The sequence below is a fragment of the Lutjanus erythropterus genome, chromosome 11 (genome assembly GCF_056507025.1).
Source record: "Lutjanus erythropterus isolate fLutEry1 chromosome 11, fLutEry1.hap2, whole genome shotgun sequence".
In the NCBI taxonomy this organism is placed as follows: Eukaryota; Metazoa; Chordata; class Actinopteri; order Lutjaniformes; family Lutjanidae; genus Lutjanus; species Lutjanus erythropterus.
In genome coordinates, this window is record NC_139327.1 from 19,078,570 (window position 1) to 19,101,967 (window position 23,398).

Sequence of the window (23,398 nt, forward strand, 5' to 3'; positions counted from 1 at the left end):
AGCTTCTCCTGCTATTTTGCATGAAAAATTAACTGTCAGTTTCTACCAAATAATTTTCTTTTGACCAATATTTGTTTGTCTAACTGAAGAACACAGTAATTTTAAAAGATGTGACCCATGACTGAACTGTGAAAAACTTAATGATTGGCTCACGCTGTATCTACACTGATTTCCTGCTCACCGTTTAGATGGTTTCTTAAAATAATCCAAGAATGCCACTGATTATTCATCAATTCCTTATTTTAAAAAAAAAAACAAAAAAAAAAACATTTCCCCCAAAAACACTTTAATTGCAGATGGTCACAAAAATTATCTCAAGTGGGACAGAACAGCATTTGGTGAAATCATATTGAATAAATAAATGTAACTCAGTCCCACAGGGTTAATCACGCGTAAACGTGCTGTGTACTGTATATGCAAGCTACATTCACCGTCCTTTACATGCACCTAATACAGTCTTAAAAAACTTAAAATATATCAGGAGAAACCAAAGGTGCTAATAAAACATGACATATAAACAGCACAAGCAGAGGTGGCAATAAAGTGGTGGAATTGTTTCCCTTTTAAAAACACATTTGGACTCAAACACCTCAGTCTCACTGGACACGATCACATTGTCTTGATACAACCTGAAAGAATCAAATCACATTTGAGAGGCAGTAACAAAAACAGAGCTTAAAAGCAACTCAATTCAGCTGTGCTGAGCCTAAAGATTGCCCTATCACACAATTTGAGCGCATAACTCAAAGCAAAGAAAAAAAAAAAAACCTAAAGAAAACATGAGAAACACACACGCCTGTTGTAAGAGGAGTAACACCACATTATCAGTGTATCAAATCACTGTTTAAACATCTAACAATTCCTTCAGAATACATGCAAATGGACATTCCAAATCAAGTAACACAAACAAAGTACAACTGATAAGTTGTAGCAAACAATGGTAAAACACAACTTAAACAGGAAGACAGGAGAAGGAAGATTAGGGTATGGTGGGGTTAATGGAGAGGGGATCATAAAACTGTCATTGCGCCTTTAAAGCTGTGTTCAGACTGAACACAAAGTGAATTTTCATCTTGATTTATTCGCACTAACTTGACCGCTGGAGTGTTTTGTTAACTAAAAACATGCTTGTTAACAAAAAAACAGCCAATTATAGTACAGATGTTAGCTGGAGTCAGTCAGCTATGCAGCTCACTAACAACAGGGCATAGACTGTGTGCGTGTGTGTGTGTGTGTGTGAACTATGTGAATGTGCCTGGGTGTGAACTACACATTTTACATTGCAAGAACATTGCAATTATTTCTTATATTTCTAATGATACACTCCTTTTTTTTTTAGCAATTTAAGGGCACTGTGACAGCACATTTATTGAAACTTTGTGTTGCCTCTAATTGTCATGTTCAGTCTGAACACACCCTGAAGGCTACAGCAGAAACGGGAGGAGCATCAACATTCCAGCCGCTGGGGATTCAAGCTGAGAAACTGGAGGTCTTTACTTCTTCCACACAGTGTAGAAAACCCATCTGACACAGCACAGTTAAGGACTGTACACAACAAAATGTAGCGGCATGCAAACGTGCAGTATTGCTCGGTCTAGGAATATATGAACAAATGAACAACTTGGTTCTTATTTTTGTACTTCTGTCCATCATTTCTAGGGGTTACAACTAGGGGTGTGCATCTCACTGACTGAGACAATACTATGCGTATCTCGATACATGTTCAACGATACAATATATTTTATAAATCTTTAAGTGGCCAACGATTCCGTTCGACACGATTCAGCTCTGTCATGATATGATACGATGCAATACAAGATAATGCAATGTGTCTGTCTTTACATTTTGATTCAAGTAATGCTACATTTGTAGAGTGCTGTTAAGTTGCCGAAAAATCCTGATAGGTTTACCAAATATGGCAACAGTAGAGACAGAGAGGAGGAGACATTACAGTGATGTTTATATCTTATTATGAGTCTTGTGTATAAATGAGATGAGATAAATGAGAAACTTTAACTCGTGTCTCTGTACTCTGCTGTCCGACATGTTTTGTATAAATGATCTGCAGCAGCATTTCTCATCTTTCTCATAAAAAACAAACTTATTTTACACTTGAGCGTTATGAAAGTTTGGTGGCACGACACGGTACAATGTCACTTCTGTTGCTGTTTTCAGCGCCATCTGTTTTGAGCAAATGAAGAGGAGACACAGGAGAGGGAGGAGGGAGCGCTTGTTTTCGTGAGCGCGACAGCGGGTGTCCAGCGAGAGCAGTGCAGGCAGAGACAGCGGGAGAGAGAAGACGGAGCAAAAGTTAAAGTGGCAGCTCACTGATCCCAAAATTAAACGTATGCGCATCCTAATGAGATGTATCAATACGCTAGTGCTGCACTGATTTGTCTCCAATTCATCTTTTTACCGATGCAGGCCGTCTGAACCGATGCACTTGTATCTTACACATTAAAGTCCAATGCATCGGGCGCATGAGTGAATCATTACACCCCTAATTACAACTGTGTGCTCACCACAGTTATTGCAGAAATGAGGATGTGATTATATTGCTGCAACTAAGATTCTTAAAAGGAAAACAAACAGAGCCTTCAGACCACAGCAATTACACACACACACACACACACACACACACACACACACACACACACACACACAGTCATTTAGTTTTAGCCTTTAGTCTTTTGACTAAATTTTACTTGGCTAAATCTACGGTAGATTGAACTGACTAAAAATCTAATGGATTTTTTGCAGTGTTTAGTGTCACTGTGTTACAGTGTCAATAGTTTTTGACATGGTTTCTGTCATGATAAATCATTTTAAGTTATTGTCTGGTACCATCAACGAAAAAAAAAATATTAGTTAACAAAATGAACACTGGAGTGAACAGTTATTTACCAATAGAAAAAAGGACCAAATCTACAAACTTAAGATCCAAATTGTAATAGGGCAGTAAAATAATATAAAACATTTCTTTAGGGTTATAAATAGTAAATGACGAATTAAAAATTTTGTAAATTAATTCAGCCACAATGGTTTGATAAAAAAAAGGATACAGCTCAGAGTAGGAGGGCACACACACCACCTCTTTGGAGAATTCCACGGGACACGAGAGGTTTCCCAACTGTTCCTCGTACAGACTCAGTGCCTCTGTCAGATTCGAGCTGTTACCCTGATGATCAGAGGCAGAAGAAAAAAGCTTAATGTCATGAGACACACAGACTGCAGCTAATTATGTTTTTCAAGCATAGCTGCAGGGTTATAAATGGAAGTGGTGGGTTCCAACTTTTAGCCAACATTAAAATGAAAACATACTACTACCCTTGGTGGCCGATTTCCCATACCATAAATCATTCCTCTTTTACAATTTGAGACCAGATTTAAAATTAAAGTAGACCATAAAGTTTACTGTCAATTTTAAGCCTTTCATCCCTCCTATCAAACAACACCACCATTATTTCCTTCCTAACAATATTTCCTGTCCAGATATCCTGTTTCAGCTCTGAAAATGCGGTTTTCCCAAGGTTTTAAAGCCCTGTTTACATCTGGTATTTACATGTGTCTGGAGTGGCTAGAGGCACGAAGACTGGATCTTCAAGAGGACACAGAAGATGCTGATTGGGAAAAAGCATGCTTTAAAGCAAAAAGTAATCCCAAACAACTGCATTCAATGTCTAGAAGGAATGGGTACTCTGTTCCACTGTGTATGGGCCTGTCCAAAATGACAAGAATGCTGGAAAACAGTTGTTAGGACTATATCTAAGATTGTTGGGGTGAAGGTGCCAAATTATGTGTACTATGCATATATCCAGAGAACTTTACTGTTAGTTCAAAACAGACAATCTGATCTTTTTTTTCTTTAAGTGTGAGGTATGTGAGGTATTATGATTGCATGCTTTATTGTCTACCCAATAAAAATATTACTGAAAAAAAAAAGATCCACCAGAAAAAAGAAGAATATCAGGTTAAGTGGACACTATATTCAGAATATTTTCAGTGCTTTACTTTGCCAGCAGACGGCTTTTTCTGAAAGAAAACCTTTATTATATTGGGTAACTATCACTGTCTCCAAACCAAACTCCACAAGCAAAATTAGACTGATCGAAGCAGCAGTAGACCAGCAACTCCCATGTTCTGTGAGGTAAAATGATTGATTTAGCCAATGGTGTTTGGTTGGTTTGAGGAGACAGCGATATTTGGCTTATACAGTATAACGGTGGTTTCCTGTTGGAAAAGGCTGTCTGGCAAAGTAAAGTGTTGAAAAAATTCTAGTGTACACTTAAACTGACACTGATTTTTTTTTTTTTTTTAGGTGGACCTTTTGTAAGTGGCCAAAACAACTTTTGCTGCTGACCCTGTCAACAGCACTTCATTGCTTTGCTTTCATGCTGGTACTCCTCTCTGCTTCTCCTAACTGGGTTCATGCCAACCGCTATCAACTGTAGATAGCTTTTTAAGAAACTGTCACTATTTGTATGTATCCATTTACTTATTTAGTATTGTATCATTATTGTTAATAGTAATTTATTTAATAAAATATTGTTCTCTGGGGAGAAAAACCAAACATCCCCTTTTTTCCAGGTCAGTCTTTATAATGACTAAATGGTGTGTGATATTCATGTTTTCTGTACTAATGTGAGGGAAACCTAAACCATAAATCATGCCTTTTTATTGCCTTTGGCTTTCTCCAAACAGGTACTAAGGGTGCAGAAAAAGAAAAAGCTAAGGTCAGAGTAGAGGCACCAAGGCAGTTTGACGTGCCTCATAATGCTTTCAGTGTGTATTCAGGCCTTCTAAAACAAAAGGTGTATTTCAAAACGTGTGTGTCAGATGCTTCCAGTGCGTCTGGCAGCTTAAAAACAACACATTTGGTTTTTGCAAACAGAAACTTTTTGTGTTTAAGTGCACACAGACGCATTGTGATGGCAGGTGTGAACAGACATACTTAGAACTGCCAACCTGTAATTGGATCACCTAAGACGCATATTAATACCAGGTGTAAACAGGCTCTTAAAGGTCTCAGGGTTAGTTAATCTCTCCCTCTTTATTTAACGAAGGTGGGAAAAAATTTTCTTTAAAGAATTTCTGTCTAACCTCTGATCATCTAAGCTGATTGAAAAAATACATGTGTGGATGTATTAACAATGCCAGTATTAACAGTTGGCATTTACTAAAAGGATGAGACTCACCTGTGTGAAATACTTCCCAGAGGGATGCAGGACTTTTATTGACAGATCTAGGATGAGACGCAGGAACTCCCATGTAGAGTCTACAACAAACAGACAAGTTCAGACAAAAGTTGACATCTCTGTATTGTATTTATTTAACACCACGGAAAACATACTGTTTATGTCTTTAAAAAAAGTACAGAAACCTTCTTCTGGCTCTGTGGAAATTGGGATTGCGGTGAGGTCATTAATTACGTAGTCAAACGTCCTTCCTTCCTGGACATACTTCTTCAGCACGGGGACACAGTCCTCAACTAGTATCTAAAAAGGATGAGACATTAATAATACACTGAACTTTCCTCTCAAAGTTTCTTTCATTTGGAAAATATAGTAGACTGCAAGCTAGTGAACACGGATATAAGCATTACATTAAAAGTATTTTTTAAAAAATGCTTTTGCAAATGTTTTATGAGGAAGGAAATACACTCTTTTTTTGTTTTGTCACCTCAAACATACACAATTCATTTTGGTGAGTAAGACTGATAACTCCCACAAGGCATCACTGACACAATCATGCTCTGTGAAACCAGTTATTCTGGATCACCAGCCTTGGGCTCAGCGAGGCAGCAGAGAAAATTTTACGACCGTTACAGATACATATTTGTTGAAACACTCACTTGGTAACAGTCTCCCTTCAGGTTGTCAAGGATATTGCCGCAAGTTACTCTCATGTGCGCTTTGCACCCGTCTATCACCTTCTGGTCAATGTACACACTCTGTTAAGGAATGACCAGTCAGGTTCAGATGAAGACTTGTGTGGATTAATTAAAGGATGGGAGAAATAAGAAAACTACATTGCCTCAGGGAAAACAACAAAGTCACAAAACAGAATTTAAAAAAAAAGTCCAGCAGAGCAGAAACCAGAAAGGATATCTCCAACATGGTGATCATCTTTGGCTTTTGTTTGACCACCTCAGCAAGGATGCCTCCATCACCTCCTCCTAATATCAGCACCTCTTTTCCAGCATAATTCTCTTTTCCACTACCCATGATGGCTTGGGTATAGGCCAAATCACTCTCCGCCAGGTCTGCAAGGTGAATGAATCATTTACTCACTAAAATTCAATTCTTAAAAATAGATAGAAACAGATCAATTCGTATAAATAACACAAACTGATGCAATAATCAGCATCAAATTTACTGAAGCAGGTTTCATGTGGCTCACTACATTAGAGTCTTACAGCACACTAAAGGGATAGTTCGGATTATTTGAAGTGGGCTTGTATGATGTACTTAAGCAAAGCAACATACTGCTGTTAAGAGGGTCAGCAACGTATTTTAGCCAAATAAAGAAAAAAATCAATTGCAGTTCAAGTGTATGCTTTTTGCTGCCAGACTGCTCTTTCCAAACAAACCAAACTCCATAACCAAAATCAGTAATTTTACATCACAGAACTCGGTAGTTGATGGTCAACTGCTGCCTTGATCTGTTTCCGCGTGTTATTGTGTGTGTTTTAAAAGGCTGCTTCAGAATCACGGAAGTCACATAATAACACAGACAAACTAACAGATCAGGGCAGCAGTAGAACAGAAACTTCTGTGTTCTGCAAGTTAGAATTACTGATTTTGCCAGTGGAGTTTGGTTGGTTTGGAGAAAGCGATATTTTGCTCATATTAGGGTGGTTTCCCCTCATAAAAGGCTTGCCGATGACAAAGTATTTTTTAACAGCACACGTTGACAGTCTGGCTCCATAACTTGATATACAAACATGCCATGTACTGTTGTGTGTACTTACTAATGTCTCCATTGAGTACTAGGATATTTCCAAACTGCTGTGAGTGCAATATTTTTATGTTTTGGTATGGAGAATCCTCTTCGTACACCACCCGGTCAATGTCATACTCAATCAGTCTGCCGTCAGCTGTGGGCCAGTATCGGTCAACCGTTGCTCCTCGTACGAGTGCTGGAAGCCTTTGGATGAGCAATGAAGAGCACAGTTAATCAATATTACTACAACTTGAATTAAATATGGCCATCATATTTAAAGAGTATGAACCTGCGGATACATACCTTTTAACCCTTGTTATATTGCCATTTAAGAGAACCTTTAGCTTTGTTTCCAGTGCATTTAAAAGCTGCAGAGAAACAAATGAGTCAAAAACACCACAAAAGTAAAAGTGCACATTTTCATCAACTGGCAGCATACTTTACACTACAAAGGCAAGAACTCTGACACCCAAAATACACAGAGAATGAACAGTGCATTAGTCATACTATTTCAATGTGCTCTGAGGGTGCTTCACAGAAATTATGGGCATAGTTGTATTTTTAGAGGGCAGTTAAATGTGCATTTTATGAGAATGTGAATGCCAGAGTTAAGTAGACAAACATGTGCAGGTAGGCCTGTCACAACAAGTTTTGTAATACAATATACACTGTCCCAGAAATAACTATGATAAATAAAATTACTGTGATTTTAATACCATTTTATTTCACTTATATGATGAGAATTTAATAAGCAAGTACACCAAAGAGAAATGAACCTTTAATTCTTAAGATTAATCAGATAATGGAATTGAAATGTGAAATAAAAACATTAAAATATCCTTAAAAAAACAAAAACAAAAAAAAACCCACACTTAACCGCTGCACCCAAGTGTTACAATAGTAGGGAAAACTCTGCTGTTAATTCTGGCATCATGTCGGCTAAACTGTTGGTGACATTCTTATGTAAATACAACAATCCATATATTGTTCTATGGTGATAATGTAATTATTGTGACAGGCCTATGTGCAGGCAATAATATTGAACTTTTGTACACACTATTGTTCTGGCATAAATCTCAATGTCTCTGGGAAATACTGTACAATGTGGTTTACAGTGAGTACTGATAAAAAGTTGTACAATTAAATTTCATGAGTGATAAAAGTTGCCCTGACAATGTAGTGTAAAGTGTAAAGTTGCCCTGACAATCCTAAAAGTTAGCAACATCAAAAGACATGGTGCACTGTGGGACTTTCTGTGTGTAAATGGATACAGGATTGAGTATTTTTTTTAAAATGATCACCTACATTGTCTAGTTGCGCAATGTTATCCTCTTCATAACACTGCAGATCAATGGTGACCAACCCATGGGCGTGCACACGCAGAATAGCAAGGCTGAGAAATGAGGTGATAAAGAGATGGATGCAATGCAATAAAGTGAGCAGGACATTTTATTTGACTAAACCGATACTCCACCCAAGACTATATTTTCAGACCCTTTTGCCTGGAAAGTGACTGTAAAAGATTTGTTGATTCTTCTTTAGCAAATAACTTAAAATGTTTATGACACATCACAGTGGAAAGCTTCAAATACCGCCACTATTCCTTCAGCATAGCCCACCTCTCTGCTGACCATCAGTGTGTGCAGTATATACTTATCAGTCTTACAACTGAACAGTCTTAAAGTACCAGTGTGCAGGATTTAGTGACATCTTGTTGTGAAATACAACTCACCCTCACCCTCACAGTGGCAGTGACACTCACGAAAAAAAAATGTGTAAGACTGTATCTAGCACCAGTGTTTAGTTTGTCTGTTTGTTACTACGCCACACAGCTGTGTTTGATTTGTGCATTCTGGGCTACTATAGAAACATGGTGGTGCAACATGACAGCCTCAATGGGAGAAGACCTGCTCCGCTCTGCAGATAAAAACAGATCATTCTACTGAAAAAAACAAAAAACACAACAATACTTATTTCCAGGTGATTATACACTAATTAATACATACGTATGAATATTATATTCCCTTTCTGCCATATTCTGCCAATAACTCCTGTAAATCTTACACACTCAAGCTGTAACGTCACCTAAAGAAAGATAAATAACACCTTTGCTAAGCTGTAAGATGCATACAGCTAAACTTGTTCAGCAGGCCTGTCAGCAAACTCAGTCGCATGAGCATAATCTCACAGGTGAAACGTCTAAGTCCAAAAATCTGATTACATGGCGTACGCTGCTTTCTGTTGCGTTTTGAGTCTGTAAATTTCAAGCCAACAGTTCTGGCATATATCCTGAAACTTTCTGCAACAAAGATCTCCAATTTCTCCACAAAATGAGGCATCACTCAACAAACAAACAAACACACACACAGAGAAGAGGGTAAACACCGCAGGGTTATGGTAAAAAACAGATATACTATGTAGTCTCACTGTAGTTCTTCCTATGGAAATAAACAAACCCTAATGATTTAAATAGATAACTTATTCAAATCCAGAGGGGCTGAGAATAGAATAAATGAAATAAAAGCATCAAAATCACTCTCAAATATTTACAATAAAACTTTAGATTCCATTTGGCAGCATTAAAGCATGTTTTGCACAATGTGAAGCAAATACTGTAAAAATAAACTACACGACTCTGAGATGATTCTGTAAATTCCTGCATTTGCACCACAGAGGAAAGAAAACGTAACGCTTTTTTGTCAAATCAATACAGTGCAAATTATGCAAATGCAAATTTGATTCCTACCGGCCATTCTTGCCTACAAAAGTAGCGAGGTATCCGTGCCCACTTGTGTCATGGACAGTCTCTGTCATTTCCTGCTCATGAAATATGGACAGTAGACCAGGAACTGTCGAAGCAGAGTCAACTGAGAAAAGAGGAGACAGAGGATAGAACAATGAAAATAATCTGCCACTTTATACATTCTGTGCATCAGTGGTGAAAGAATTAGTCAGATCCTTTACTTGTATAAAAAGTATTAACACAACAATGTCAAAATGCTCCATCACAAGCAAGTAAAAGGCTAGTAAAAGAGCAGAAAAATTGTTTAAAAATGCGAAAGTGAAAGTGCTAATTATGCAGGTAGACAGTTAAGTCAAGGTTGAGCTAATTTATAGATGTGCTTAATTGAAATTATAGTTGGGTAGTTTATTGTACTTTAAAACAAAGTATTGTATTTTATATCCTCATGATAGTATTTTTTTAATCTTAATCTGCAATGTCATTTAGAGTTTGACCAATACAGGATATTTGAGACCAATCTTGGAGGGGAAAAAAATTCACCAATTACTGACATGGAGGCTGACGCAGTGAATTTTTGAGCTGGAATGAAAATGGACCTTTTCTATGTGGGTTGTGCACAGACTGTGCATAGAAGCTTTGTTTGGTTTGAGTCGATGTGTTTGAGAGTGAGAAGGGCACAGAGAGAGCTTGCAGGGTTCATACTGATGAGCAAAGAGACCCTTGAATCAGAGAAATAAAACATTATTTTTGATTGTTTCAAAGTTGTTATGTTCTAAGCACAAATAAATTCTAGGGTACTGTATAAACATGACATTGCAACATGGCACACTCCATGGAAAAGGCCCTGCACCTGTTGTTGAAGTAAACTGTTCAGTATATGGTAGTGAAAACATACAATTTTTATTTTCAGATGATTATATACTAATTAAAACATACTTATAAATATATTATATTCCCTTTCTACCATATTCTACCAAGAAGTCTTGTAAATCTTAAAAAATGGGCTTTTAAATACAGCTTTGAGGTTACTATATTGTGTGTATATACTACTGTAGTAAACTAAATGCACAGTTACTGTGGACCAGTGCACTGTATTAAAAAAAAAATATGCAATAATATATGTATTTCATGGCACCACATTCTTGCTAGATAAGTAGGACTGATTTGCTCCTCAGTAAAGACAAAAGTGACATAAAGGAAGAGTCATGACTGAGAACTGTAAAATTCTGAGGAAGTTGCTCTCTGCTTGGGTATTTCCATTTGATGCATTTTCTGCTTCTACTCCACTACATTTTAGAGGGAAGTGTTGTACCTTTTACAGCAGTAATATGATACTTCCACAGTAATGAATCAATTCTACCACTGCTTGATCCACAGGGGCAAACTGGGTTACGTTATGCTCGTTTCCATTTAAGAACAGAAATAAATATCTAGTCTGTAAGCATCGAGAAATTCTGAGAAAAACAGAAAACATAAACATCAGGTATGCCTATGTAAAAATGCATGCATATACAACAACTATATACATAGACGTGAAGATATATGTAAAAAACAAAAAGGGGGGTATACTGCAACATATATAACAGTGAAAATAAACAATAATGCTGAAAAATGGGACAATAAATAAGTACATGAAATGCAAGAATATTATACATTAGAGTTTTACTTGAAATGTACAGTGTAAATCCAGCATTGGTGGCAGTAAATATCAGAGTATTGCTAGGTTAAATTATTATTGCATTAAGTATGGCAAAGTCGACTTATTGCACAACACTATTTTATTATTAGGTCTGCATTGCATAGTTGATAATAAAATTTCTAAATAAATAATAACAATGATATAACATAAAATATAATATAGTATAATACTTGCATATGTGCTGAACACACCTGCGTGAAGTTTTACTTACTTACTTTACTTTTTAAAAAACGAGTATAAATGTGGGTGCTTTGAAACATTTGACCGGTAGTCAACGCACATACACTACACTACTCATTTTTCTGCGTTTTAAGTGTTTCTGCTTACTTTAAGTACATTTTGCTAACAATACTTACCAACTTTTACTCGAGTTATATATCGTGTAGGACTTCTACTTCTACTTGAGCATTTCCACAGTATAGTATTGCTATTTTTATATGAGTTAAGGATATGAATACTTCTTCCACCACTGCCTTTACGTATTAGATTTCAACACATTAAACTACAAACATGGCCGAAAATGCGCTACTTCCTGTGCGACCGCGCTGGATTGAACATACTTAAGGGAACCCTTGATTACGGAAACTCTCGCGAGATATGTATGACGTGCATATCGTTGAACACCTTCTGCAAACTAATTATCTTTAAAACATGTACTTAAAATCTGGGTAGGTTTAGTGACACAAAACACCTTGTTAGAGTTAGGGAAACATCGTGGTTTAGGTTAAAATGATTACACTCGCGAGATCTGTCACGGTTCTGGGGTTCCCTTGTAGACACAAATCACACTTTATTCACATTGTTAGCCAGAGCGGTGTTGCACCGCTACCCACAGCATTGGGACTGAATAGACAAGTTAAAAAAATTAACGTCTAACACCTCACGACCATGCAAATGACACTGAAATCAAATATTTTACCCACAATAGCTTTCAGCCTTATAGCCCAGCTTGTCAAAAAGTATGTGTGTATGTGCCATTATCAGCTATGTTTCATCAAAATCAATAGAGCGTTACTGTTTTGAAGGGCAGTGACAGACTAGCAGGTTCATATTAGCAGGCTAGCAGCTAGCTAGCATGCAGCAGCCCTGATGCAGTGGCTGCTGTTAACCTGAATGCACTGACTGTGTTCAGCCGCTACTCGGGCTCATCTTACCTGCCGTAGAGAGGTTGAAGTCGAGAGTATAATGTCGCAGTGCCATGTCTGAGTGCAACCGTCATCCATGCCTGGAATAGGCAGGCTGCGAGTATTTATCTGCAGAGACAGAGGGAGGGCCCTGCTACCACTGCTGCTACCACGACCCACTACTTCACTCACACAACCAGGCGTGGCTACTGCGGTGTCAACGCCGGAGGATGCAGTGACAGAGTCAAAGACACAAGATAGAAATTCACTTCCGTGTTCCACTTCCAGAGTAGAATAAAATCTATTTCTCCTTTATCAGTTTAAAATTCAAGGTGTTAAATTTACTTAGTTAATTAAATCTTAAGAATGGGACACTAAAGCCACTAACTGTTCTTATTTCTTTAGTTTACACAGGGGCGGATTTACTCATGCTAGGGCCTGAGGCAGACACTAACATGGGATCCTCCACATCCTTTGCTCTCCCATTTTTCATTCATTAAATACATAAAAATCGTAAAAATGAAGTTTTATTTGTGGTGGGATGTGGAGCATGAGTAGAGGACATAAGCCACGCCCCTTCCGGTTAGCCCCATAGGACCTAAACTCTGAAAATATATGAACATAGTCTATGGGGAGAGACAAATATTTTTTTTTTATTTTGTTTGAACTGTGCCACAAACTTAGACAGCGCTGTTCTGTGCTCGGTGGCACAGCAGTAGATACTTTTCTGTATCCCTTGCCCTTTTTTTTTTGTCTTTTACTATCCTCCCATTTTCTCCTTGACTGTAGCTTTGCTGTTGCAGGAAAAGATTAGAAGTAACATAATACAATCAGTTACAATTAAATGGGTCTGACTCGGTTAAAACTGATTTGCAACAGGTTCCTGCTCTGCAGCACACAAAAGACAAAAACAGAGACAGTCAACAAAAAGCAAAAAGAAGTAAACCACAACATGGACCTTCAGAGAGGATGAGACCTAAATGAAATGGGCAGATATTATGGGTTAAATCGGTGGCTGTATGTCTGTATGTCTTTCCATCAGATAGTGTTTATAAGCCTGTTTGAAATGTGTAACAGGTTATTCTTCTAATATAATGTGGGATCTCATTCCAGAGTTTGGTGTATGTGTGAAAAAAATTATCTCTGACCATAACTATTTTCATAAGCCAGTACTGGGAGACTGATCTAGCCTTGGAAGGAGATCAGTGAGTGTTGGAGACGTGGTAGTTTTTGGAATCGGATTTAATAGTTTGATTACTTGAGTAGTTAATTTGTTTGCATGAGTTGGCTACTGGTTTCCTGAATCATTTCCACAGATGTGCAGTAAGATCATGGCATAGTATGATGTAATGGGGAGACCCTGATACACTCATGAATTAAGTATAATGATGCCATTTTAGCATATGGAGTTTTAGAGAAATAATTAGCAAAAAGTAAAACAAACAAACAAACAAACGAAAAACCTTCCTAACCATATCACGCATTTTATGGAGCCCTGGACAGAGCCTCTGGACCTATACTTTTTTTTTTTTTTTTTTTTCGCAGTTCATCTTATTAGTTCATCAAATTAGATCCACAATCCAGGAGAAAAATGTACAGTAGCAGCAGGAGAAATGTGAAAACAACTGCATTTTTGTTTCTTATGTTTTATTAAGATGCATAAAGCAATACTTATATTTAGGATTGTGTATGTTGACCTGTATGAAAAATCAGACTTGTTGTGAGAACACCTCACCTTCGAAATAAAAACGTCTTGCATCACATTTAAAGATCCAGTGTGTAAAATGTATGGATTATTGGTAGAATATTACAGAAATGCAATATATTTTAAGCATGTATTATATGGAAGAAGTATAAGGTTTAATGAACTGCTGTCATGTCCTTAAGTCAACTCCATACACAAGATGGAGAGGTTACTGCTTCATATTTAAGCTGTTTTCTGACTGACTAGACATGTTTTGGGCATGTAAATAATTTGAACACACCTCAGCCCAGAGGTGTAGGGAGGAGTGAGAGCATTAGATAGACTATGTGAAACTGAGGGTGTAAACAACACAGTATTCTTATAGCAGACATGTCCTTCTGTGGTAAAAAAAATATTATGTGGTTAAAACTGTTATATGCAAGTTATGAAAGCTACTGCCAGATGTTTTTAATTGGTTATGAAACAGTCTGTGTTTAATTTGGATGACTTTTTATGGCCTACATAAGTAAACAAGACCATCAGTGAAAAGATTGTCTATTTTTATAGATATTCTTAACGCCTAACACCAGCTCAGATTCTCCTTGAAATCAGATGAATTATGGCATGCAGACTGGAAGAGCCGATGTTCACATTCTCCCAGGGAAAGTTATGTTTACAGGAGGGGATTTTTTTTTTTTAAATAATTTTATTTTTGACGTTATATTTTGTGGTTATGGCAGTGGAAACACTGCCAGTTTTGTCCACAGAGGCCTCCATGATCAACTTTATAGCAGCTTTAAGATTGCATTCACTTACAGCAGTAGAGTCACTGCAAAAATACAGTCTAGCTCATCAGTAACTAGTGTATGTTTGCATAAGAAAGGCAAGTACAACTGACAAATTCCCACATCAGTTTTATTCATATCAGTAAAACGGGTTCAAATAGACATGACATTAATTTGCTTTTAAGCTTACATAGATATAAAGCACAGTAACAGCTGGATATTTAATAGAAACACAGTACATGCACAAAAGTGGATGATGCTGATATTCAGAGAAACTCCATACTGTGTGAAGTTAAACTGTTCACAGCCAGAGGTCATAACTGTAACTACATGTAAAATCTGATGCAGATCTATTTTTATCCATTCAAGGTTATAAAATAAGCATGATAGTCTGACAACGTTATGTAGAAATGTTACACAAGTGTGTCAAGCTGCAAATCTCCCATTAATATCCATAGCCTGGTTCACATATAGGTTTCATTTCTGACTTATACACTGCATATTATACATTTTCAGAAATTCCTGTCATATTTACAATCACCGACAGAACTGACAATGAAATGTCATGACAACAATGTACATATATGGGGTGGGTGGTTAATAATTACCACAGTGTCCATATTACAACACAGGTGATAGAGTATAAAGTTAAGAATTTAAAATCACATGGCAAGGGTTTCCTTTGTCTTACTTGTTACTAAAAAGTTACACTTATGGTCACACTGTAGTGTCAAATGAAACTGAATACAGCACAATTTTCCTGTAATAATAATAATAAAAAAAACCTCACACCTTCAGTTGGGATTTAGACAAAAACAGCCTCCTGTGAAAACAGTACAGAGAGATGACCAGTGGAAGCTGTTAAATTAAAGGTGAAACAGTGAAATACGACCGAATGAGTCTAGTGAAATCTGTTCCACTTCCTTTGAATATATCATGATCTTAAACAGCTGGTGGCATGATTTAACACACTATAACTAACACAAAATTAACTGATGCCTGTCTCAGTCCTAGGTAGTCAAATACTGACATTTTGGGTTGGAAGCTGGCTCTGATTTGTTTTTGTTCAGGCACGTGGGAAATGCCATTAGGACTAGGAGGAGCCAAAGGAATTTATTTTTTTTAACATATTATCTGTATTACTACTGTCAGGATATAGTCACAGTTAAGCAAATATGACAATAAGTCAATTTTTGATTCAAAAGAGATTTCTAGAGGTTAAGGCTGGAGCAAAATTCTCTAATATTATGACTAATTTGAGTTGTACAGCTGTGACTGCTCTTTCTAGTTGCAATAACTTCCTGGAAAACACAGGATACGTCAGAGAGTGAGGAAGGGAGTCAGCGGACGTGAGTGCATGTAACGTGAGTAAAACTCCAGTACATTACTTCGTCTGTGAACATAATTCCTGCCTGAGTAAGGTCAGATATATTTTCAACTGCAATGGTGGTTGTGTAACAATGAAGATGACCACTTTCATGATCCAACGCTACGTCACAACGTCATCAAGCTACTTCTTTTGTTATTATTTTAATGAAAGACACACCTCTAGTAGCAGAGCCTAAATGGCACGGTTGAAAATGTCAACAGTATATTGTCATTTGTTTTAAAAGGTTAAAATGAGGTCAACTGACAGAAACTCCTCACTGTTAATCAATAACGGTGTTAATGAGATTATGAGAATCTGCTGAGCTGCTGGAAGAAGATGGAGGAAAAGTAGACTCACAGTTCACTGTAATATATACAAAGAAGCCACGACTGTTTATGACAAACCAATACATCTGGCAAAAAAGATTTCCAAGATTATTACAAAGAATTCTGGAAACTACAATATTATTATCTGCTTCTGACCAACTACGCAGCGCTGCACCCACCCACCTACAGTTCTCTGAAGAAGAACTTGCACTGTTCTTCAACAACAAAATTCTACTTTTTTACTTCACATAGTTCAGTCATTTTGACAAATCATGATGAAATATCAAGCAAGTTTTCAGCATCTGTCCGTATCTGTAGCCTCCACGCAGCTTATCATTAGAAAGTAAATCCACCACAATCAAAAGCATCAAAATCAGAGTCTGCCACTTCAAAGTCAAAGCTGTTGTAGTGCGGGGAGTCGAGCGCAGGACCACAGGTGTGGTACGCTCCCGCTGGTCCCATGCCAGAGAAATCTGTGTTGAGTGACAGGTCAGCGGCTTTGGCTTCCAGATTAGACAGTGAGCATGTTCCAAGGTAACCCATAGCAGAGGAAGCAGCAGCCCCTCCCATCAGCAGATAAACCGCCCTCACTGCTTGGGCATTACTGATAGTGCCGTGACGCAGACACCCGACTGAATGTGCACCTCCTTTGTAATATTTTGAGCGGGGAGAATTCCTGCCTGTTGGATGGAGCAGTTTGCAGTAAAAAAAACATGTTTTTTTATGACATGTTATTTACACAAGTCTAACAAAAACCTGATATATGTTGCTCACATTGCTGCCATGCCAGAAAAGAAAAATGGATTAGTATCATGTTGTGATGTAATATGTGAAGTCTATTATTATTAAACCACTATTTTGAGTATTGATTTTTTTAAAGTAAGTAGCTGTGTAAAAAGCAGGATAACATTTTAAGGTATAAAAAGAAAAATATTACACTATTGTCTTGTTGTAACAATATAAGTAACCTTGTTATAAACTGAAACATTTTCCATTATAACAAAAAATTATTATCACATTAAACTTTTCAGCCTATAACAAAATAAATAGTATGCAGTTACAGTAGTGAACTTTTCACTTTATAACCAATCTGTTTTTCTTTCCCTGGCATAGCAATACTGTTTTGTACACATCAACCTGATTGTTTCCAAGATGTTACAAGAACATGTTAGAGACAAACAAGCACATGTTGCAGACTCACCTTTCTCCCTTGGGGAAGCACAGGTCATGGGCCCCGGGGAGGGCACCTCTGCGTCACTGACTGGTAGAGTTGGTGGGTCTTTGTCCAGGATTTGCTCAGGCAGCAGATCTTTGAGATTGATGCACGGAGGTGGCACATAATGTCGCTTACAAGGACTGAGAGGTGATGAGAGACTCTGTTTGAAATAAAAGAAGAATTCTGTTGAAGGAAAATATGGGTTTACCCAAGAATTACAATGATTTAATTCAGCAATTGATAAAAAGACGAAGAAATCTATAAATGGATGCAGTCATGTTCCCCTCAGGACACACAGATGTCAATTTAATGTCTTTCTTTTTTATCTGGCATCGCCATCAGGGAAAAAAAGTGCTAGTCCCATTGGATTCTGACCAAATACCTGCAGGACCATACATTCCCATCAGCCTCAGCTGCATGGTGTTGTGCTAATTAGCAAGTTAGCATGCTAATACACTAAACTATGGTGAAAATGCTAAACATTATACCTAATGACAACTATGTTGTAATGCATGGCTGTAGACTCTTATTAGGTATACACAATATACCTTTTTCACAGCAGCCATACTGACATAAAATATCAGTGTAAACACAGGTGTTACCAATGATACTAATTAGCCTTTCAGGTGAGTCAACGTACACAATAGCAGCACCCTGCCTCTGTTTGATCTGAATGGAACAGAACCTTAATTCATATCATTGGTAACACCTGTGTTTACATTACTATTTCATATCAAAAAGGTCTATTTCCCCCCAAAAAATTACCTGCATAAATATGACTTATTGACTCACCTTTTTCACTTTTTTCAGCATATTCAGCCATTGGCTAAAAAGTGATAAAAATGATTTAGTTACTACTTTCATACAAATCATACAATACATCAGTTAAATTCAGTATATGAAGAAGAAGTGTTCACATCATTTTCTTCAGTAAAACTATTAATACTCCACTACAAGTAAAAGGCTTGCATTCAAAGTTCTTGAATCAACAGATACTGAGATACACGGTTTTAACTGGGCAAGAAAGATTTGAACAATTCTAATACTGAAAAGTAACTGGTCTCATACAAATGTGAAAGAGTAAAAAGTACAATATTTGACTCTAAGATGTACTGGAGTAGAGTAAAGAATAAGTACCTGGAATTTGTCTATAAGCACAGTACTTGATTAAATGTACTTGGTTACATCCTATGCCCGTTTGATCCTTGATGATGAAATAACACCTTCTGCTACACAGTACTGGTATTGTTAAAAACTGTGTGACATGTTCTACTGAGATGAAAGACAAGCATGAATAGAAATTGTTCTGCAGTGAAATGAGAATCTGGGATGCATTTTTTTTGTGCCAAATAGAGTAGATGGACTTCACATGGTTATGAGGAATATGAGCAAAAAGTATATTTTGTGAAGCACACTTTTTGTAGTTTTCTTGCCGAGTGTTGCCTAAGGAGAGTGGTGCCACTCTCATACCTATCCATTAACGAAGCTTCAACCACTTATCTTAGCTTAGCATAAAGACTGAAAACTGGGGGAAACAGCTAGCCTGGCTCTGTGAAAGGGTTAAAAAATGCACTTACCAGACAGTACACAAACTAACAGGCATTATCTCTTTTGTTAATTCCATACAAAAACAGAAAAGCAAAAAGTACAAGTTGTGGTTTTATGAGGATTATGTGCAAGGGCACTACTTTGTGTTGAAAAATGTTGGGGACATAATGGCTTAGATGAAAATGTTTTAAATGACCGTAAACATGTGATTTTAGGCAAAGTAATGAGGGGATCAGTATAAGGTCAAGGTCTGTAATTTCTAGGGGTATCAAGATTCTCTAAATCCAAGATTTGACTTGACTTTTGGTCTTAAGGCCACGATGCAATCTAAACATTTTTTGGCACAGATGACTATGCCATTAGCCATCAAGTTACATTTTAAAATTCTTCTTTAAGGCTACTAAAGGGAACTTTCATATTTTGTTGATTTTGGTGGCCCCTGCATACAAAAGTGGTAGTTAATGTGTGCTGGGACTGTGGGTCCTCTGCAGCAACAGTGGGTTCAACTCTCACTTGTGGGTCTTATAATTAAAAATTAGCTAAATAAAAATGCAATCTAATTTCAAGGAGACTGGTAGCAGGCATTAAGAACAATTTAGTCTTCCAGTCCAATCTAGTCTTCATCCAGTCACTGATGGTCTCATCTGTTTATGTAGGTCATATAGAGTCATCAGTATTAAACTGAGGTTGTTTCATAACTGCTTAAAACTCTTTGGAGTAGCTTTAAAAATATACAGTATCAAGTGTAATATAATAGTCGGTAAGCTACACTGTGTCATCTCTGAAGTGTTGGTTATTTTCTTCAGACATGGGCCAGACACCATGGCGTGGGACGGGGTGGGGTAAAAATACTGGGAGAATCACAGATTCTGACTCATTTCCACATTTTGTTGTGGCCAAGATCTTTCCCCCTGTTTCCAGTCTCTACATGTTTAGACATGTGATGACATAAATATTCTTGACTAACTAAGCAAATATGAAAAAGCATGATTCCCACAATACAGTTATTCCCTTGAGTAACTGGTGGTAAATTTAGCTGAATCCAACATGCGGACAGTATATCATTCTACTGGAAACAAGGCAAATTAATTAAGAAAGAGAGCACAGTGACCTGCAGTCTGCAGGAGTTTCGGTCAGCAGCAGCAGGTATTTATTCTGAGGGAGAATCAGAGCAAAGCAGCAATCCCTGCATCCACCGGAGGGTAGCTTGGGCAGGTCTAGGATCTCCTTGCCTTCTACAATTGCCTCACAACTGCTCTGCAACTGCACCAGCTGGTCAGGGGGAGATGATGCATCATGGGACACAAGGAGGCTGCCATCCGCTGTTAGGAGCAGAAACCTCTTCTTCCACTGTTTGAAAATAAATCCACCTGGATAAAAGAAGCAGTTTGGGGGAAAAAAACAGGAAATAGTGTTGGAAAAATGATCCCGTGAGAAAGCTTTCTAATCGTAACCCAACACAAAAAGCTTATTGACGATATTAAGCATGGCCACAGTGATCTGATAGCAGTGGGAGCAGTGTTCAGCTGGATTAAAGCATGAACACTCTGTCATTCAATCATCCCCTCAGATTTAGAGGCAGTCACATGGTTGGGAGATCAAGGGGCTGTGGATGTGGGCCTCGACCAATCAGATGATGCTTACCAGTATCCACATCTGGATCTACTCATTCTATAGGCCTGAACATACAGTAAAAAACACATGGTCACACTCTATTAAAGCACATAACAGGATTACAACACCAAGAATGAGATTTAGTCTGGTACATTCATCTTTGTAGTTAATTTTCAGTTACAGCATGAGTTTATATTTTTTTTATCAGGGTTTGCTGTCCAGCTGTGGCTATTGAGTGCAAACCAATTAATTTTTCTAGAGAAAATATTTAACTCTTAAAATCATGATATCTTGGTTGATAAGGGATGATTAAAGAAGAAAATCAAAAGAATTCTTTCTTTTAATGTGTCATCTGTGGAACAAAGCTCCTTTGCTTGGGCAAAAACTGAGACACAAAATACATTCATCTCCCTAATGAACAATTATTTGACATCACTACAGCTCCAGGATGCAGAATTTAATTGAAATTCTCCAATAATGAAAAATGACAAATTTGGAAATTACCCTAAAATCCAGTAAGAGCTGAACAACTATTCTATAGCTAGTTTTAAGACATGCAATCATCAGCTCACCATACATCCTGAGCGTCCCGTGGTGGATCCCAGAGGCATTCATGTTAACGGTTGATGCGTCCCAGTCGAACAGGCTCGCAGAGAAATGTTTGAGGACAGGATGGGTGAAAAGCACATGAGGCTCAATGTGAGTTTTAATGCTCGGTTTTAATCCGCATTCAGCCGGGATGTTCCACCAGGCCAGCAGCTTGGTATGAAAATGGGTTTGTGATGAGATTTTACACACAAACTGCTAGAGTGTGTGCAGAGGGACTGTTTAAAATGACTCATCCTCAGAATTCAAATGAATTTTAATATTTCAGTTCAGTTTTACCAATGCAGAATTGCAAGACATTTAAAATCAGTTGCAATAAACCCCCCGGGCTCATTCCTTCTCATTCAAATCCAAATGCAGAGAAAACTGTTGAGACATGTACTTCAGTTATGTAATCAATCCAGTGTGAACGATAACGACGCTGAAATTCTTTGTTTTGTTGCCATAATAATTTACCCTTCAACAGTTCCACTGCAGTCATGAAAACACGCTTAGGTGAGGTTGAGTCCTGACCTGTGCAATCTTGTCATGCGTAGTCCTAAAAGTTCAGGTGGCTGTTGTGAGGTCAGACCACAATATCAAGTATGAACACAAATATGTATCAATACATATTTATCTTGAAGAGAAAAGAAATTATATTGTAAAAATTGATGATTTGTTAAAATATGTCAGGGTTGTAAATGTAGCTCAACAGTATATAATCCTCCATTAATTTGCAAAGGTGCCAGCTGACAATCTAAAGGTAAATACCCTCTGATCACAACTTACCACAGAATTAGTATAATGCATTATAATGCTTTATACACATACTTCAAATGTATTACAATGTAATAATTGGTACATAATTGTTATAAGCACTCATAAACAGTCACAATGCTTTGTAACAATAATCATAACACATTATGAAGCATTTTAAAATGACTAAAGGTCAAGTATCATTATACTTTATTTCTGGCAATTCACTGTCATTTTTTCTTTTCAACAAGTATCATAGTCTATCGTTATTCTCATAGCTGTGATACATTGTAAACATTTTATAATGCATTATGATCAGTTATAATGTGTTATAATTTGACTGTAAGTTACTCTAAGTGGTCAGTGTTTTAAAATGGAAAAAATAAATCTATGCTAGAACAACACTTAAAACAAACTTGTTTTTTTTTATTTGTTTAATCGTTCATAACAGAAATTTAGAACTCCAACTGGACACGACCTTTTGATGATGAACAACTGAGCGATGGACGTTTATACTAATGCAATATTTTCCCCCAAACAACATATCATAATCATTTTATAATGCATTATAGTCATAATGCATTATAACAGTGACAATAAAGCATTATGAAATAATTATGATGTAATGCAACTTTGAGAATTATAATACACTATGATCCTTGACAAAAAGAAAATGTCATTGAGTGACCAACAAGTATTAATCTTGACCTCATACAGCAAGTCATTATAAAAGGCTCACAGTGTGTTATGATTGTTGTTGTCTGTTATAAAGCATTATGAATATTTATGAGTCCTTGCAACTATAATCATACATTACTATAAGCACAGAAAAACTCATTTTAAGTATGTTTATAATGCATTATAGACATGGGCATCACATCACGATTGATCAAATACACACAGTAGCTAAAAATCACTGTCACATTACACTGAAGCTTCTTATACAGAATTTATTCATCACAGACTTTGAGTTGTCTTGAAAAACAATAAATAAAATAATTTAAATT

General features: G+C 37.1%; 2 protein-coding genes across 2 annotated transcripts; both read right to left on the reverse strand.

Annotated features, from left to right (window-relative positions):
• Window positions 1-1,424: 1,424 nt before the first annotated feature.
• On the reverse strand, window positions 1,425-12,721 carry sms (spermine synthase). The gene is given in 11 exon segments (XM_084730625.1): window positions 1,425-1,524; window positions 3,063-3,178; window positions 5,196-5,275; window positions 5,381-5,495; window positions 5,852-5,941; window positions 6,108-6,262; window positions 6,971-7,146; window positions 7,246-7,310; window positions 8,248-8,335; window positions 9,689-9,809; window positions 12,539-12,721. Coding segments are annotated over 11 exon segments (1,152 nt in total). The 5' UTR covers window positions 12,585-12,721.
• Window positions 12,722-16,875: 4,154 nt separating this feature from the next.
• On the reverse strand, window positions 16,876-22,433 carry LOC146318936 (uncharacterized). Its single transcript, XM_084730292.1, has 5 exons — window positions 21,623-22,433; window positions 20,548-20,806; window positions 18,681-18,714; window positions 17,874-18,048; window positions 16,876-17,352 (listed from the first exon to the last, which is right to left on the reverse strand). Exons 1-5 carry the CDS (start codon window positions 21,663-21,665, stop codon window positions 17,009-17,011), a joined length of 855 nt encoding a protein of 284 aa, XP_084586418.1. The 5' UTR covers window positions 21,666-22,433; the 3' UTR covers window positions 16,876-17,008.
• Between the last annotated feature and the right edge of the window lie 965 nt (window positions 22,434-23,398).

Excerpts from the sequence above, each read along its gene's own strand:
- LOC146318936 (XM_084730292.1), bottom strand. The coding sequence starts at position 21,665 with ATGAATGCCTCTGGGATCCACCACGGGACGCTCAGGATGTATG. Across the intron at positions 20,807-21,622 it reads CGGGACGCTCAGGATGTATG|GTGGATTTATTTTCAAACAG; the intron begins GTGAGCTGATGA and ends TCTTTTATCCAG. Across the intron at positions 18,049-18,680 it reads TGCTGAAAAAAGTGAAAAAG|AGTCTCTCATCACCTCTCAG; the intron begins GTGAGTCAATAA and ends TATTTCAAACAG.